The 17215-nt window shown below is 60.7% G+C and overlaps 2 protein-coding genes across 4 annotated transcripts; both read right to left on the reverse strand.

Moving 5' to 3' along the window:
- Positions 1-193: 193 nt before the first annotated feature.
- On the reverse strand, positions 194-6520 carry LOC306956291 (mothers against decapentaplegic homolog 4-like; the record flags this gene model as incomplete). The annotated part of the gene is given in 14 exon segments (XM_079547655.1): positions 194-405; positions 492-630; positions 1694-1862; positions 3485-3668; positions 3772-3825; positions 3931-4056; positions 4171-4305; positions 4429-4620; positions 4738-4758; positions 4847-4955; positions 4957-5022; positions 6030-6317; positions 6319-6489; positions 6491-6520. Coding segments are annotated over 14 exon segments (1896 nt in total).
- Positions 6521-9246: 2726 nt separating this feature from the next.
- CHTOP (chromatin target of PRMT1) lies at positions 9247-13976 on the reverse strand (the record flags this gene model as incomplete). Of its 3 annotated transcripts, none has more annotated exons than XM_079547588.1 (5): positions 9247-9449; positions 10799-10936; positions 11040-11223; positions 12320-12473; positions 13912-13976. In XM_079547588.1, 5 exons carry the CDS (start codon positions 13974-13976, stop codon positions 9247-9249), a joined length of 744 nt encoding a protein of 247 aa, XP_079403714.1. The 3 variants fall into 3 exon arrangements, with proteins under 3 accessions (XP_079403714.1, XP_079403713.1, XP_079403715.1); XM_079547587.1 differs by having other exon boundaries at positions 11040-11226; XM_079547589.1 differs by lacking the exon at positions 10799-10936.
- Positions 13977-17215: the final 3239 nt, after the last annotated feature.

Genomic DNA, 17215 nt, shown 5'->3' on the forward strand with positions numbered 1-17215 from the left:
ATCTTTCCATTTCCCCTCCTTTTTTAAACATTTTTTCCCCGCTTTTTTCCCCCCGTTTCCCCCGCTTTTTTTTTCACGTCCCTCCACATTCTTTTCATTTTCCCCCACTTCTTTTTCCCATCCTTCCCCGCTTTTCCTTCACCCCCACCCACTTTTTCCCCCTCCCCTTCCCCCCTCCCCCCGCACAACGCACTCAGCGCAGCGCCGCAGGCTCGGCAGCCGGCATGGCGTGCAGAACCTCATCCAGGAGCTGCATCGCGCGGTGCAGCTGCACCTCGATCCAACACGGCGTGTTTTTGATGCTCTGCCGCGGATAATCCGGCCCCCAACCCTTCACGAAGCTCAGCCGCAGGATGCACAGCCGCCGCAGATCATCCACGCCGATCCCGGCCGCCGCCGACAGCCCTGACCGATCGCCTCGCCGCTTATTTGGGCTCCTCACGATGCCCCCCACCTCCTCCCACCCCCCAAAATCCCCGCTGCCCGCTCACCCACAGCCGGAGCGATGCCTCCCACCGCCCCGGGTCCCGGGATGTTTCCAGCCACGGCGGCCGCTTGGGTTGCGGCAGCGGCTTGAGCTGTGGCTGCTTGTTGCTGCATCTGCCGATGGCATTGCCGCAAATCAAACACCTGGGGGAGCAACGAAGGGGGGCTGGGGGATTTCAGCTGCCTCCTGAAATCCCTTCGGACGCTTTGCGGCGATTCCTTTTTTAAAGGGTCCCATCTCCGCCCCCCCAGCATCGGGGATCGGCAGCCCTGCACTCACAGAGTCACGGCACGGTTTGGGTTGGGAGGGAGCTCAGGGATGGCAAAGCTCCGACCCCACAGCGCCTGCAAAGCCACCGACCTGCCCACGTTTCACAGCAGCCCAGGCTGCCCAGGGCCCCATCCAGCCTGGCCTCCAACCCCTCCAGGGATGGACGGGGCATCGCAGCCTCTCTGGGCAGCTGTTCAGCCCCTCACCGCTCTCCCAGCACACAACTTCCCTGACCCCCAGCCTCCAGCTGCCCTCCCTCCGCTTCCAGCCCTTCCCTGGCCTGCTCTCATCTCCCCTGCCCAAGAGCTGCACTCAGCTCAGCCCCAGCTCCTCTTCTCCATGCTCAACGAGCCCAGCTCCCTCAGCCTGGCTTTGCACGGAGCTGCTGCAGCCCCTGCTCATCCCTGCGGCTCCTCTGGCTCCTCTCCCACAGCTCCCTGTCTTGTCTGGGAACCCCCAGCCCTGGACGCAGTGCTGCAGACGGGGCCTCAGAGAGCAGAGCACAGAGGGACCATCGCCTCCCTGGCCCTGCTGCCCCCCCTCTGCTGATGGCGCCCACGATCCCGTTTGCTTTCCCAGCTGCAATCACACCCTGCTGGCTCCCGTTCAGCTTTTCACCCCCCGGGACCCCCGGCTCCTTCTTTGCAGGGCTGCTCTCGAGGACTGAGCTCATCTCTGATGTCCAGCACAGCGCTCACTTCCAGCTCTTTGCCCCACAGCGCCCTGCCTTGCTCCACAACCCGGATCCCAGCTGTGCTGTGGGGTTCTGGGCTCTGTCTCAGCGCTGTCCCCTCCCGCAGGCATCGCTCCTCCCATTGCCTCCCCTTTCCTCGTGACCCCATTCACTCCTCCCAGCAATCCCCACCCCATTTGCTTGCATTGCAACCGCTGCATCCCGCGGGACATTTGGGGTCGGGGTCCCCCCCAAATCCCCACCTTAATGTGAGCTCCGGGGTAGATTTTGTGCACGGCGTCTCCGGGGGCTCTGCCGGCCTCCCGATCCAGGTAGTAACTCTGCACAAACACTGCGTGGTCGCTCAGGCACCGCATCCAGACGTCGCCCTCACCCCGGCACTCCAACTGCACGCCCTTCCCGATGTGCAGCCTGACCCGGGGCGACCATCAGCCCCCAAATACCCCAAATACCCCCCATTCCAACCCCATTTCTCCCCTCTGACCCCAATTGCACCCATTCCAACCCCATTTCCCCCCTCTGTCCCCAAATACCCCCATTCCAACCCCATTTCCCTCCCTCTACCCCCAAAACTCCCCACTCCAACCCCATTCCCCCCCTCTACCCCTAAATACCCCCATTCCAACCCCATTCCCCCCTCTGTCCCCAATTACACCCATTCCAACCCCATTGCCCCCATCTGACGCTAAATACCCCCATTCCAACCCCATTTCTCCCCTCTGCCCCCAATTGCACCCATTCCAACCCCATTCCCCCCTCTGACCCCAAATACCCCCATTCCAACCCCATTTCCCTCTCTCTAGCCCCAAAACTCCCCATTCCAACCCAATTTTCCCCCTCTGCCCTCAAATACCCCCATTCCAACCCCATTTCTCCCCTCTGACCCCAATTGCACCCATTCCAACCCCATTTCCTTTCTCCAACCCCAAATACGCCCCATTCCAACCCCATTTCCCTCCCTCTACTCCCAAAACTCCCCATTCCAACCCCATTCACCCCCTCTGTCCCCAAATACCCCCATTCCAAACCCATTTCCCCCCTCTGACCCCAATTACATCCATTCCAAAGCCATTCCCCCCTCTGACCCCAAATACCCCCATTCCAACCCCACTTCCCCCCTGTCCCCAAATACCCCCATTCCAACCCCATTTCCCTTCTTTGACCCCAAATACCCCCATTCCAACCCCATTCCCCCCCTCTCCCCCCAAATTCCCCCCCATTCCAACCCCATTCCCCCCCTCTGCCCCACAGATCCCCCATTCACTCCCTGTATCCCCTCCTGCCCTGTGCATCACTCCACCAACCCCACACATCCCCCTCCTGCTCCCCAATATTCTCCCCCAATCCCTCCTACCCCACCCACCCCATATTTACCCCTATACCCTTCTTCCACCCCATTTACCCCCAATTTGCCCCCTTTTATTCCCCTTCTGCCCCATACATCACCCTGCACACCCCATCCTCCCCATATTTACCCCTATACCCCTCTTCCACCCCATTTACCCCCCATTTACCCCCCACTTCCCCCTTCATCCTCCTTCTGCCCCACACATCACCCTGCACACCCCATCCTCCCCATATTTACCTCTATACCTCTCTTCCACCCCATTTACTTCTCTGACCCCCCTTTTAACCCCCTTCCACCCCACACATCACCCTGCACACCCCACCCACCCCATATTTACCCCTATACCCTTCTTCCACCCCATTTATTCCTCTCTTACCCCCTTCATCCCCCTTCTGCCCCACACATCACCCTGCACACCCCACCCACCCCATATTTACTCCTATACCCTTCTTCCACCCCATTTACCCCCCATTTACCCCCCACTTCCCCCTTTATCCCCCTTCATCCCCCTTCTCCCCCCCACATCACCCCGCAGACCCCACTCTCCCCCTACCTCCCCCCCTCTCCACACCTCCACCTCCCCCTCCACCCCCCCATCACACACAACCTCCATCCCCCCCCAGAACCCCCCCAGCCCCACACATTTCCCCCCCCCCTCCCTCCCCCCATTTCCCCCCCACCCCACCGGGCCCTCTCGCTGGTGTCGGTGCGATGCACGTTGGAGAGCTGCCCCAGGCAGAACCGATCCCCCCCCGAGGGGTCCACGTATCCATCCACGACCACCAGAGGGCAGCTGGACGGAACCTTGAAGATCTCCCCCACCTGCACGTCCATCTCAAAGTAGGCGATGGAACACCAGAATTCTGGCCCTGGCAACGGGGGGGGGGGGGGGATTGGAGAGGATGTAAAGGAGGGGGGGGGGGGGGGGGGTATCATTGGGGTGGGCAATGGGGTGAAAGTTGGGTTCCTTACCGGGGTGGGTGGACACGGGTTGCTGGTAGGGTGTGGAGTTGTGGTGTGGAGGCCCTGGCAATTTTGGGGTGGGGGGGGGGGGGGGGAAAGGTTAAGATCTCCATCTTGGTTTGAAGCTTTGCCCCCTTCCTCACCTCGATTCCCTTCCTGCAGACTTACAGTAATGGTTGGGGTGATGCAGGGGGGGTTGGGAGTGGGTCCGGCCGCTGGGCTGGGCGGGGGGCTGCGACCCCCCCAGGTTGGGTGCGTAGATGGTCGCAGTGCTGCCACTCCAGTTTGGTGACGCTGCTGGAGGGGGAGGTGGGGGGGGGGTCTGAGTGTGAGCCCCCCCCCCCCAACTCCCTCAAAAGCTGGGGGGTGTGAGGTGAGGGGGGGGGGGGGGGGCAGCCCCATACTTACTGTGGTAGGGCGGTTTGGGGGGCGCTGGGAAGCCGTTGTGGGGTGGGGGCTGCGCTGGTGGCGGTGTGGGGCAGGAGATGTGGGGCAGCAGCCCCTCGCTGTGGGGCAGTGGGAGGAGGGAGCCGCCGGGGGCCGCTGCGGGTTGAGGATTTGGGGGGGAGGTGGGGGTTAAAAAGGCATCACAGATGGGGAATCCCCCCTTAGGGATGGGGGCACTGGGTGGGGGGGGGATGCGTGGTTCTGATGCGTGGTTCTCACCTCCTGGGGGTGAAACGGGCAGCGTGGGGTAGAGGCTCCCGGGGCCGTGGGGGGATTCGGGGAGCTGCTGGGGGGGCAGCGGCGGGCGGAAGGATTCGGTGGGGGGGCACGGCGCCCGCTTGGCCCCATGCGGTGCCTCCATCTGCACACAGTCATGGACAAACTCCTCCTTCACCAGGCGGGCGGGGGGCACTGGGCGGGGGGGACACCGGAGACCATTGGGGGGCACGGGGACCCGCTGTGGGGCTCAGGGGGGGCACGGTGGGGGGGGGCCGTTGGCTCCGATACGCTCCGGCGCCCGGGTCTCACCTGCGGTAGGGATGCTCAGACCTGGTGAGATGAGATGGGGGCGTTATTGGATTTGGGGTGGGGGTTTTAGGGGGGGGGGTCTGGGGGGGTCGGAGGTGGGCCGGCTCACCGATGGCCGGGGCCACCACGCGCTCGTAGTGGTAAGGGTTGACGCAGACGCTGTCGTATTTGAGGTCGAAGGCGAATTGGCAAAACTTGGAGTGTTTCAATTCGTTTTTTGTGCAGGTCGGGCCAACGCCAGAGCCGGGCGTAGATGACGTGGGGGAAGCCCTTCCTGCCGGCCACCTAAAGGGGGGGGGGGGACGACGACACAAACACACACAGAACATGGAGTGACGGTGTGGGGGACGCGGCATCACGCTGTGCCAACGCTCCATCCAGCCCCACCGATGGTGCTGCCAACACAGGCGTGGGGTGCTGGACCCCCCCTTCCCCTCCTCCATCCCCCCCCCCATATCCATGCAGTTCAAGGCTGGCGCCAGGCTGGGACCCCGGGGGCTCCCCCTGCGCCTCCCCGGAGCCGCGTTCGCTGCAGACATAACAACTCCCCCCCCTCACAGCCCCCCTTCACAGCCCCCCCCTTTGGCTGCAGGCTGCCAGACAGTGACTCATCCAACGAGGGGGGCTGCGCTGCCGGCGTGGGGGCTGCAGGCAACTCAGACCCCCGCGCTGTGATGCCCAGCGCTGCCTGCTCCTGTGCCCCCCTCCCCAAGTCACGGTTGGGGGCTGTGAGCGCAGACACTGAAGTCGGAGCAGCGTTGGGCTCGGAGCCGCAGGCTGGAGGCAGTCTGAGCGCCCCACTGATGTGGGGGGGCTTCTGTGGGTCTCCCCTTGCCCCCATGATGTGGGATCGCCCAGCTTGAGGCTCTGGGGGTCTTGGGGGGAGGGGGGAGGGGCTACGGGTCTCCTCGTCTTGGGGATGGCTTGCTTTGAGTCCCCCAAAAGTTGGGGACTTTTGCGAGGTTATGAAATACTAAGAGGTCCATCCAGACCTGGGGGATGGTTTCTATGGGGTGGGGGATGGGGGGGGGGGTGAGGGGACAGCAGGGCAGCCAAAGCTCTGGCAGGGCTGCGGTGCCCTGGGGGGTTTTATGGGGCACGGCAGCGCTCAGCCTCCTCAACCGCTCCGGGATGCTTCAAAGGGCACAGGGACGCCCAAATCCCCCCCCAAAGCCCAAGGAGGTGAGCGGGGGTCTGGGGGGGTCACCCGGGTCTCCTCGGCTCCTCGAGGGGGCGTGCAGGGATGGGGGGAGGGAATGGGGGAATGGGGGGGGGGGGGGGGGGGGGTTTACCTGGAGCCTCCCGTCCAAGGTGCGCTGGATGGTGACGCACTTGCTGGGGTGGGCGCCGTTGGTGGTGATGGCAGCGATGAGCGAATCGAGCTCGTCCTTCTTCTCCTTCAGCTTCTTGACCAGGCTTTCGATGGCCCTCTTGGCGAAGCTCTCGTTCTCCCCGCCCTGCCGGTGGCACATCAGGCTGTGCACGATGCTCAGACAGGCGTCGCTGCTGCTGGGCGCGCCCAGGGACATGGCGCTGCTCCCCTGCAAGGCACGGCACGGCACGGCCCTGCCCGTCACCCCCGCTGCAGGGGACCCTCCGGCCCCCCTCCCCACGCCTGCAAGGCTGCAGCCGCGACGCCGGGCTGAGCTCAGCATCGTGCACGGAGCGGCTGCTCGTGCACAGGGTCCGGAAGCGGCCGGAGGGGGACGTGGACCCCGTTTGGCACCGGCGACGCGACGGCCACCTGGGACGGCAAAACGGCGAGGACGTGGGACAGAGCCATGCGTCACCTCGAAGCAGCCCGGCCGCGTGGCTCCCGCGATCCGTGCCCAGGACGGGAAGAGAAGATGAACGGGGTGACGGCGACGAAACGCGGGACGTTCGGGGCGTCCCCCAGCCTGACGGCAGCGCAGCCCGAAGGTGGGCGCAGGGTTGCGCCGGGGTTGGAGGGGGGGGGGGCTGCTGATGGGAGCTTTCACCCCGGGGTGCCGGCCGCGCTGGTTGCTGCTCAGCCCCGTCTCCAGCTCGTGGCCCAGACTAAACAGAGCCCGGGCTGCTGGCGCCGCTCTTTAACCCCTCGCTGCCTGCTGTCGGCGCGCTCCCGCCAAGAGCCGCGCGCACGTTGCGTCTGCGGAGCCCCCCAGCATCTTTCCCCCCCCCTCCTCCCCCTTCTGCCCCGGGGGGTGGCTGTGAGCGCTTTGGGGCCTGGGAAAAATCCTTGAGCTGACCGCAGACACAACAAAACCCTTCGCCCCGCTCGCTGCGTTGACCTACGGCCGTCTGTCTGTCTGTCTGTCCGTCCGTCCGTTCTGGCAGAGCTGCGTTGTTGGCTCGGCCCCCGGCGTGGGCGAGATGCCACGGCCCCCCCCCCCCCCTTTCCTCTCCCCCCCCCTCCCCCTTTTTCCCCCCTCCTCCCAGTGTTGGAGTTGATGCTGCTGGCTGGGCTTCCCGCTCCCAGGGGGACAGATGGAGTGGGGCGGGGGGATGCTTGGGGGGGGGGGGTCCCTGCGGTTGGGTTGAGCTCTGAGCCCTCTCCAAGTCCTCCCCTTCCAGCTCGGTGCTTGCCGTGCTCCACGAGCCAGGAGGGATTTTGGGGGCAAAGGAGGAGTGGGAGCTGTGCTGTACCCACAGCCATGGGGTGACCCAAAGAGGGGCACAGCGCTGACCCCATAGCAATGGATGTTCCAGAAAGGGGCCCAGCAATGTCCCCAAAGCAATGAGGTGTCCCAGGGTGGTGCTCACAGCACTGTCCCCATAGCAATGGGGTGCCCTGGAATGGGACATAGCTCTGTCCCCATAGCACTGACCCCATAGCAGAGAGGTGTCCTGGAGCAGGACACACAGCAATGTCCCCATAGCAATGGGGTGCTCCAAAGAGGGGCACAACGCTGACCCCATAGCAATGGGGTGTCCCAGAATGGGGCACAGTGCTGTCCCCATAGAAATGGGGTGTCCCAAAGTGGGGCACAGCAATGTCCCCGTACCAACAGGCTGTCCTGGAATGGAACACAGCACTGTCCCCACAGCAATGGGGTGTCCCATGGGGAGCACAGCACTGTCCCCATAGTAATAGGGGTGTCCTGGATTGGGACACAGCACTGTCCCCAAAGCAACGGGGGTGCCCCAAGGAGAGGCACAGCGCTGTCCCCATAGCAATGGCTATCCCGGAATGGGGCACAGCTCTGTCCCCACAGCACTGACCCCATAGCAATGGGGTGTCCTGGAGCAGGGCACAGCACCGACCCCACAGCAATAGGGTATCCCAAAGCGGGACGCAGCACTGTCCCCATAGCAATGGGGGTTCCCGGAATGGGGCACAGCTCCGTCCCCACAGCCGCGGAGCGTCCCGGTGCTTCGGTGCCCGGCAGCTCCGCTCTATGGCCGGGCAGGGCGAGGCCGCGGGGCCGCTGCGGGTCTCCGTAGTGGGGAATGATGGTGGGGATACCGAGGGAGGGCCGGGCTCTGCACTCACCTCCGCCGCACGCCGCGCTCAGCCCGGACCCCGCATCGCCGCCCGCCCCATAACAAAAGGGCGAGCCGAACGCGTGAAGCGCTGCAGGGACGCAGCCAATGGGAGGCGGCGTGACGGGCGGCCACCGCCCCGTCGGCCAATAGCGGTCGCGCTTACATAGAAAGGCGGGGCAGCTCCCGGGAAGAGCCGAGCACCGCCCGGGAAGAGCCGAGCGCCGCCTCCTGCCCCCCCCCCCAGCCCCGGTCCGGCCACGCGGTGCGGGCGGTTCGGAGCCCCGGCCCCACGGTTCAGCTCCTCCCATAGCGGCTCCTCCGCTGCTTCAGGGAGTGCGGAGCAAACGGGATGTATTTAACGCCCCCCCCCCCCCCCAAAGCGAGCTGTGACAGCAGGAAGCCGATGGGTTTCACACCGCAGGTATAAAAAATAAAAAGAAAAGCACCCGGAGCCCGCGCTGCTTTTGTAATTTCTCCTTTGTTACAACAAACCAGAAAGACGGGATTCCAGCGAAACCGGGAGTTCACACAACAGAACCGAAAAGGTGGGGATGGGGAGCAGAACCCCTCCTTCACCTCCCAGCACCGGCGGCATGGGAAGAGCGAGCGTTAGTTTCACCGTAAGGAATGGCGCCGAGCAGCGGAGCTTCGGGCTCCGCGTTCTGCAAGGCTCGATGGGTTGAACAGAAGGGGGGGGAGATGGGGGGACGCATTTCCCATCCCAAAATGCTGCTGCGGAGCCCCGCATGCAGGCAGACTCACGGCCCCGTAGCAGGAACTGCAGCAGGGCTGTCAGATTTGCGTTTGGAGCAGTTTTGTTGGGGGGGGGGGGGGGAAATAATAGATAAAAATCATCCCAAAAGGTTTCACACAACATACAGAGTATCAAAACAGGAAAGGAAAACGTACTGAAGTCTCATCTGCGGCGGAACAGGGCTGCTCCCTATTCCCGTGGGTCCTTTCAGCTGAATCAGGGTTTCCTTGTTTTAGCTCGTGGCTACGGGACGCACACCACCATCCACACCAAGTCTCTGCAAACACCCTTCAGTCGTTCGTTTCGGGGTCTGTCTGAGCCATGTAAGCATCCAGCTCGGCGTCGAGGTGTCCTTTCGTTTTCGACATGTAAGCGTCTAACTGGTTGTCCAGCTGTTCCTTGGTCAGCGCCGGCCGTGCCGATCCTCTGCCTCGTCCTCTGCCTCTGCCGCGGCCACCAAAGCCGCCTCTTCCCCGGCCCGCCATGCCACGGCCTTGCAGAGACAACACAAGGGTTACAGAGCGCGGCTCGGGGCCGGGCAGAGCCGCCCCGCTCCCCACCTCGCTCTGCTTTCAGCCCCGCGGGGCATCGGACCCGCAGCGCCCCCCCCCCGGCTCTGCTGTTTGCGTTCCATCCGCCCTCAGCAGAAACGGATCCCGCTCATCATTTAGTCTCAAACCCTCTGCTGTGTGCGGATTTGGGACACGATCTGCACGCTGCAGGGAGCAGCCCGTGCCTTTAGGAGGCACCGCGTGCAAACTTGGGACGGAGAAGCGCTTCGTATTTAGCAGCCACCGCAGGAGACCACAGAGCAGAATCGCAGCCCCAGGGCTGACGCAGGCTGTGCGTTATTTTGAGTGTGGGAACACGGCACAACGCTCCTCAACAGCTGAGCGCCTTCCCTGCGCTCATCCACACACAGCGATGCCTGCGAGAGGGGACAGCGCTGAGACAGAGCCCAGAACCCCACAGCACAGCTGGGATCCGGGTTGTGGAACAAGGCAGGGCGCTGTGGGGCAAAGAGCTGGAAGTGAGCGCTGTGCTGGACATCAGAGATGAGCTCAGTCCTCGAGAGCAGCCCTGCAAAGAAGGAGCCGGGGGTCCCGGGGGGTGAAAAGCTGAACGGGAGCCAGCAGGGTGTGATTGCAGCTGGGAAAGGAAACGGGATCGTGGGCGCCATCAGCAGAGGGGGGGCAGCAGGGCCAGGGAGGCGATGGTCCCTCTGTGCTCTGCTCTCTGAGGCCCCGTCTGCAGCACTGCGTCCAGGGCTGGGGGTTCCCAGACAAGACAGGGAGCTGTGGGAGAGGAGCCAGAGGAGCCGCAGGGATGAGCAGGGGCTGCAGCAGCTCCGTGCAAAGCCAGGCTGAGGGAGCTGGGCTCGTTCAGCATGGAGAAGAGGAGCTGGGGCTGAGCTGAGTGCAGCCTGCAGCGCCTGCAGGGAGCCTGCAGCCAGGAGGGGAGGCAGCTCTTGGGCAGGGGAGATGAGAGCAGGCCAGGGAAGGGCTGGGAGCGGAGGGAGGGCAGCTGGAGGCTGGGGGTCAGGGAAGTTGTGTGCTGGGAGAGCGGTGAGGGGCTGAACAGCTGCCCAGAGAGGCTGCGATGCCCCGTCCATCCCTGGAGGGGTTGGAGGCCAGGCTGGATGGGGCCCTGGGCAGCCTGGGCTGCTGTGAAACGTGGGCAGGTCGGTGGCTTTGCAGGCGCTGTGGGGTCGCAGCTTCGCCATCCCTGAGCTCCCTTCCAACCCAAACCGTGCCGTGACTCTCTGAGATGGGTTTGGGGCTGCACAGCCACACAGTGTGAAATGAGGGGAGCTGCAGCTCGTTCAGAGCCGCTCAGACTGACCTCTGCCGCCGAGTCCTCCTCGCCCCATGGCTCCGCGCCCCATGGCTCCTCTGCCCGGCCCCCCGCGGCCCCGCAGCCCTCCTCTTCTCAGCCCCATCCTCGGGGCCATTCCTCGGCCTCCCCGCAGCAGGCCCTGACCTGCAACAGAGCAACGGAGCGTCACAGGACCCATCTCAGAGCAAAGCCGTCAAAACAACCGCCTTACACATCTGCCACAGCAGCAGCAGCTCCCAGCACTGACCTCGCAGTGGGAGCCCTCCTCTCAGCAGAGCTCTGCCTCCCCGGCCCCCACGCATGGCTCCTCGTGGCAAACCTCTCTGCCCCATGGCCAGTCCTCTTCCCCCCATGGCTCCGCGGGCGATGGGGCCTGCAGGGCGGCCCAGCCGTGCCTGGATGTTGCTTTTACCGAGGCGTTGCTTCAAGCTCTTCTGGAATAGATTGTTAAACAACAGCAAAGTCATGCAGCAATCCGAGCGGCACGGAAAGCAAAGCAGTTGCTTCTTGATAAGAAAAAAGTCGGGTTTTTGTTCTTAAAGCAGAGGGCGGCTCTCTGCAGCGTGTTCTCAAGCTTGGGATAGAAGGCAATCAAATGCACAGCTGCATTCCTCCTTATCAGAGATTAAAGCCCTGAGCACTGAGGTATTCCAGCTATGTGGTGAAGCAGCACAACTGAGAACTTCCCAGCGCTCTCCCTGCGTGTAAAGTAACACACAGAAGTAACTCAACTTCTGCTGCAGCCCAGTTGCGCAGCGCTGCTATGCAAACACTGCACGGCTGCACTGTGCTGCTACCCTGCAGCTCCAATCCTTGCTCTACGCAAACATTTTAAGCCAATCTTTCCGACTTTTCTCATTTCAATGCAGACTTTAAAGCTTGAACCAGGCTGACGAGGAGCAGAGCGCGCCAGCACCGGCCTGCTGCACCTTCCCTGTAAGCTGTGGGGGAGCAGAGTGAAAAGCCAGAGGCTTTGCTTCCATCTTCTGCTCTGCACAGGGGGCAACTTCAACAAACGCACCGCGGCCTGCAGCGCTCCCCACTGAGATGAGGATAAAGACACTTGTACAAGGACAACAGGACGCTATTCCTTAAACCCAGGCCTGCAGCCTGGCATTTGCAAGCCTCCAAGTATCAGTTTGGTTCATCTGGTCCTCGCAGCCGGCTGCTACCACGAGGGGCTGGAGGTGGGGATGGGAGCAGCCAGCCTCAGTGGGCTCTAAGGGCTGGAAGCAAGGTGCAGCAAGTGTTGCTGCAGCTACATTGAGAGATGAAGCACTCAGCAGATCCAGAAACCCAGAATGAGAACATTTCTCTGAAAAAATAGAGAGGAGATATGAACAGCCAGCAAGACAAAAAAAAAAAAATAGATTCACTCAGTAACATTAAGCAGTAAGTTACACAGCACGACTCATCCGAAGGGATGAACGGCACTGCAAGGCCCTCCATCAGCGCTCATCTTGAACTGCTGGGGATGTTTTGCACGCCCATCACCCCCCAAAAAGCCACCAGCTTTTTCCCCCTCACCTGCTTCAGCTTCAGGGCAGCCTGCACAGAAGGTCTGTTCTCCATCTGCTGGGCCAATCTTCTGTTTCTGGCACTGGCCAGCTGCTGCTGCTGCTGCATGGTAGCCCGAATATTCACTGGCATCGGCTGTTTGTTCTTCAGCATGTTAGTGAAGCTTCAAGGTCGAATAAAACGGGTGTTTAAATTAAGCTTTATTACATACATTTATTGGCATTTCACGGTTCTCAAGATTGGATCTCCAGATCCCGTGAACCTTTACGTAAAGAGCGGTACTTAGGCCACGTCATTACATACTCCTCGCTTTCCACCAGCGTGCAAGAACTGGAAACTCAGGAATGACGGTTGTATATTAATTGAGGAGTGATCAAAGCTTTAGGTTACTGATTTTAGAAATGGAAGAAGGAATGGGAAACGAGCGAGAAGCGGAGATGTCGATGACAGGTGGAAGAGGGGACGTGGCAGAGAAGCGGGGCGAAAACTGACTGCCGAAGTTCCACCAGCCTTCAAAAGAGCTGGGAAACGCCACCAAAGCTCCACGCCATCACGCAGAGGCTCCGAGAAAACTCTGCCCTGGGAACGGACTGATGCACCTCCACCCCACCGCAGCGCCGCTGCCGCCACCTCAGCACGCTCGCTTGGTTCAACCTGCGCTGCCATTCTGTCTCTAGGAGCCACGGTGGAGCAGAACAGCGAGGTGGTGAGCGTGGTTTAATTAACAGCAACCCATCCGCTGCCTGCTGTGTCCCAGGGAAAAGCCCGCAGGGGAGGAATTTGGACCGACCAGAAGCAAGAAGGCCAGCAGCCTTCCCAGCACTGCACCTCAACACTTGCGTTCTCTGGAAGAAGCTCCAGCCGTGGGCTCAGCTCAGCTCGTGTCAGAGCAGGAACTGCACACAACCAGCTCTATTCTGCCTCAACGATCATTAAACCAAGAGCAAGATTAGCAAGAAAGCAAAACCACAGCATTGCCGTTAGTTTGCACTGCAGAACTGCAAAAGCTCGATGGCACGGAGAAGGAAAAAATAAAACCAAGACAAGACAACAAAACGGGAGAATACTCAACAGAAAGGTAAAGAAATCAGCACTGAGAACAGAGAGATGGAGATGAAGCAAAGCGTTTGCCTCTTACAAGGCCCAAAACGTTGTCACAGGGCCTTTGGGCTGGTGTAGCAGCCTGCTGCATGCCTCTTACAGGCCAGACCACGTGCGTGTGTCAGCCTAGGACAAAGCAGCAAGCCTGCTGCAGCTTTGGTAACACGTTACCATACTGCAGCACCGACTAGATAAATGTAAAAACATGTGGAAGAAAAAAGGGAGGGCGTGGGGTTTCTCTCTTTTGGCACAACACATCCCGCCACGTTTACGTGTTGAACGGCTTAATTTTAATCGCTATGGACCAATTGCTCCGAAACAATTGCCCTTTTAACCTTCTGTACCACATTTGTTGCAGTTTAAGACAGAGGTGCAACGCCATCTGCTCGTTTTAGTGAGGTTAAAAGAGGGCAGAAACCACGTTGGCTTTTTTGGACACCGGACAGTGATAATTAAATACTAATTTTCTTATGAGCTGAAGCTGCTGTTGGCTTCCTCACCGCTCGTTCAGAGACATCTTGGTGGTGCTCTTTAGCACAACCTTCGGTGCTGACTGTGCAGCCATCTTCAGATCAACAGAATCTGCAAGAGACAAGAGGCAGGGTTAGCAAACAGCACTCAGGTATTGCAGTGTGTTCAACTCAACACTCAGAGCCCTCCATCCCAGCTGCTGTGGGGAGGAAATGAATAAGCAGGCAGGTAATTGCTAACACATGAGAACGTATTTGATTGGTTTTGCTAGCCTAGTTGCCATAGAATCACAGAAGAACTGCTCAGGATGGAAAAAACCTTCAAGATCATCAAGTCCAGGGATACAACAGGCTCCATTAGCAAGTTACGGTCACTTATTAAGCCGCCTTCTGTTTAGAAAGCTGAAATCCTGCCTCAGGCAGCAGTGCAAGAACACAGGCATCAAAATGGCACCCAACCATTCAGTGCTGCACCTCACGACTCCAGCACAGCTCCAGAGCTGTCGGTATCAGCAGGAAGGAAACCCAAACTGCCTTTAAACAGATCTGCGCTCAGACTCGAAGATCTCTGAACAAAAAGTCACAACATCAAGGTGTTCAGGGTCCCACCGCTCTGTGGTGGGGGGCTGGACGTGAAGTTTGGATGCTCTGATAGCAGCAGAGCTGTGGGCCTCTCACCCACCCAAGCCTGCGCTGCTTTCATCAGATCATTAAATGGTTGGAGTGGGAAGGGATCTTTAAGCTCATTTCGTTCCAATCCCCCCCTGCTATGGGCAGGGATGCTTCCCAATAGTCCAGGTCGCTCACAGCCCCATCCAGCCTTCAGTGCTTCCAGGTCGGAGGCACCTGCAGCCTCGCAGGGCAAACTGTTCAAAAACAGACAGCAAACAAGGCTGAAAACAAAATTCCTTTCAGAAATCATTCTGCTTTTCTAAACCTCCCGTTTATCTGATGTTGCCTTTTTGTTCAAGTTTAAAATTAGAAGAATTCGTCACCGGAAAGTAGAAAAATAATAAAATATCCACGTGTTGTAACACTGATAAATATATAATAAGGACTTAACATTTTTTAACGTACTGGAAAATGGAGCAAAACAATTCGCTTGTAATAAGCATAATTTTGGAAACAGCCTTTGTTTCTACCTAAGGACTGCAAGGGAAGGCCAAATAAAAACATAGAGAGATGTATTTGTAATTAGAAAGATATTAATTAATGTACAATAATTTCAGATGTGGTTTTTTCACGCAGGCACATAAAACACTGTGAAGTTTGTAGGGATTCCAGTTTACATCACAGTACCAGAAATAAAGAATCGCAGAACTGCAGGGATTTGTGGTGCTGACATCACAAAGCTCACAGCCATCATCACAGACTGGTTTCTCCTTTCCTGCTCTCAGCATCAAACCTAACGCTCAGCTACCAGCCCAGAACGGCTCACCTTCACAATATGGGAAACAAAGCCTTCTGCTGATTGTATTTCAGAGTCACGGCACGGTTTGGGTTGGGAGGGAGCTCAGGGACGGCGAAGCTGCGACCCCACAGCGCCTGCAAAGCCACCGACCTGCCCACATCTCACAGCAGCCCAGGCTGCCCAGGGCCCCATCCAGCCTGGCCTCCAACCCCTCCAGGGATGGACGGGGCATCGCAGCCTCTCTGGGCAGCTGTTCAGCCCCTCACCGCTCTCCCAGCACACAACTTCCCTGACCCCCAGCCTCCAGCTGCCCTCCCTCCGCTCCCAGCCCTTCCCTGGCCTGCTCTCATCTCCCCTGCCCAAGAGCTGCCTCCCCTCCTGGCTGCAGGCTCCCTGCAGGCTGCACTCAGCTCAGCCTCAGCTCCTCTCCTCCATGCTGAACGAGCCCAGCTCCCTCAGCCTGGCTTTGCACGGAGCTGCTGCAGCCCCTGCTCATCCCTGCGGCTCCTCTGGCTCCTCTCCCACAGCTCCCTGTCTTGTCTGGGAACCCCCAGCCCTGGACGCAGTGCTGCAGACGGGGCCTCAGAGAGCAGAGCACAGAGGGACCATCGCCTCCCTGGCCCTGCTGCCCCCCCTCTGCTGATGGCGCCCACGATCCCGTTTGCTTTCCCAGCTGCAATCACACCCTGCTGGCTCCCGTTCAGCTTTTCACCCCTCTGGACCCCCTCCTGCAGCTCTCTGTACCACGGCTCCTCAAACCACTTTTATCGAATCCCAAACCTTCCTAAGAGCGGGGTTTTCCCTGAGTAATGGGATGGGCTGAAGCCACGAACCCAAAAATCACATCGGAGGGGGGCGGGGGGGTCTGCCCAAGAACCAGCAGGAAACCGATCTAAAACCCACCACATATCCCAATTTCTCCATTAAACACCGCAAACCACCAGCCTACCAGCACAGCACCGAGCCGAGGCCTGGCCCAACCGATCCCAAAGAGCTGAGAGACGTGAAACAGCATCCAAACGACCCAACCCCCCCCCCCTTCCCCTCAGGACCTGAAGCAGCCCTGCGGCCTCCTCACAGCGCGGCCTCCTCACAGTCTCCCCCCACCCCCAAACACAAAATCGCCCCGGCCTCCCCTCAGCGCTCCCCTCAGTCTCCAACCCGATTTCTCACCGAAGCAGACGGTCGCCAGGTCTCCGGTAGGGCTGCCTGCTGCCTGTTAGCGGCTGTGGGGCCGGGGCTGAGCTCCGCCGCCCGCTCCCGCCGCACTCGACCTCCCGCAACAAAATGGCGGCGGCGGTCGCAGCGCCCGCCTTCTTCCCGCCGCCCAGAGCACAGCCGGCCAAAATGGCGGCGCGCAGGCGCAGTAAGGGACGAGCACAGCGCTGTCCGCTATTGGGCGGAGGCGATAGTCGTTCTTCTCTGCCACTGGTCAACCAGTGCGCTGTGGGCGGGACTTTGGCCAGGGTGGGCGGGGCTACGGTCGCGGCCTAGCTGCGCACGTGCGTGGCGCCGTGCGGGGCGCTGAGCCCCGCGGCGGGGCCGGGGTAGCGCGGTGCGGTTGGGCCGAGACGTTCTGGAAGGCCTGACGGTGCCTCCATCCGCTTCCGTGGCCCGGTTGAGCCTGTGGGCGTTGCGAGGCGCTGAGGCAGGCCGCGGCCTGGCAGACGATGGCGCTGGCGGCCCTGCGCTGTTCGGTGCGAGATCAGAACCGGTTCCTCCCGCCCCGCCCGGCGCCGTGCCGCGCCGTGTCTCCATGGAGCGACGCCCCTTAGCCCCCCCCGCAGCTCACCCCCCATGTGGGGCCGGGGTCACCTTCCCAGTAGTGCTCAGCCCCAATATGGGCCCGTGGATGAGCCCAGAGCAGACATCCCCCCTTTTCCCTGGGGATGAGGGAGCTGACACAACGCTGCTGGTGGGATC

The sequence above is a fragment of the Tetrao urogallus genome (genome assembly GCF_951394365.1).
Source record: "Tetrao urogallus genome assembly, chromosome: 28".
NCBI lineage: Eukaryota > Metazoa > Chordata > Aves > Galliformes > Phasianidae > Tetrao > Tetrao urogallus.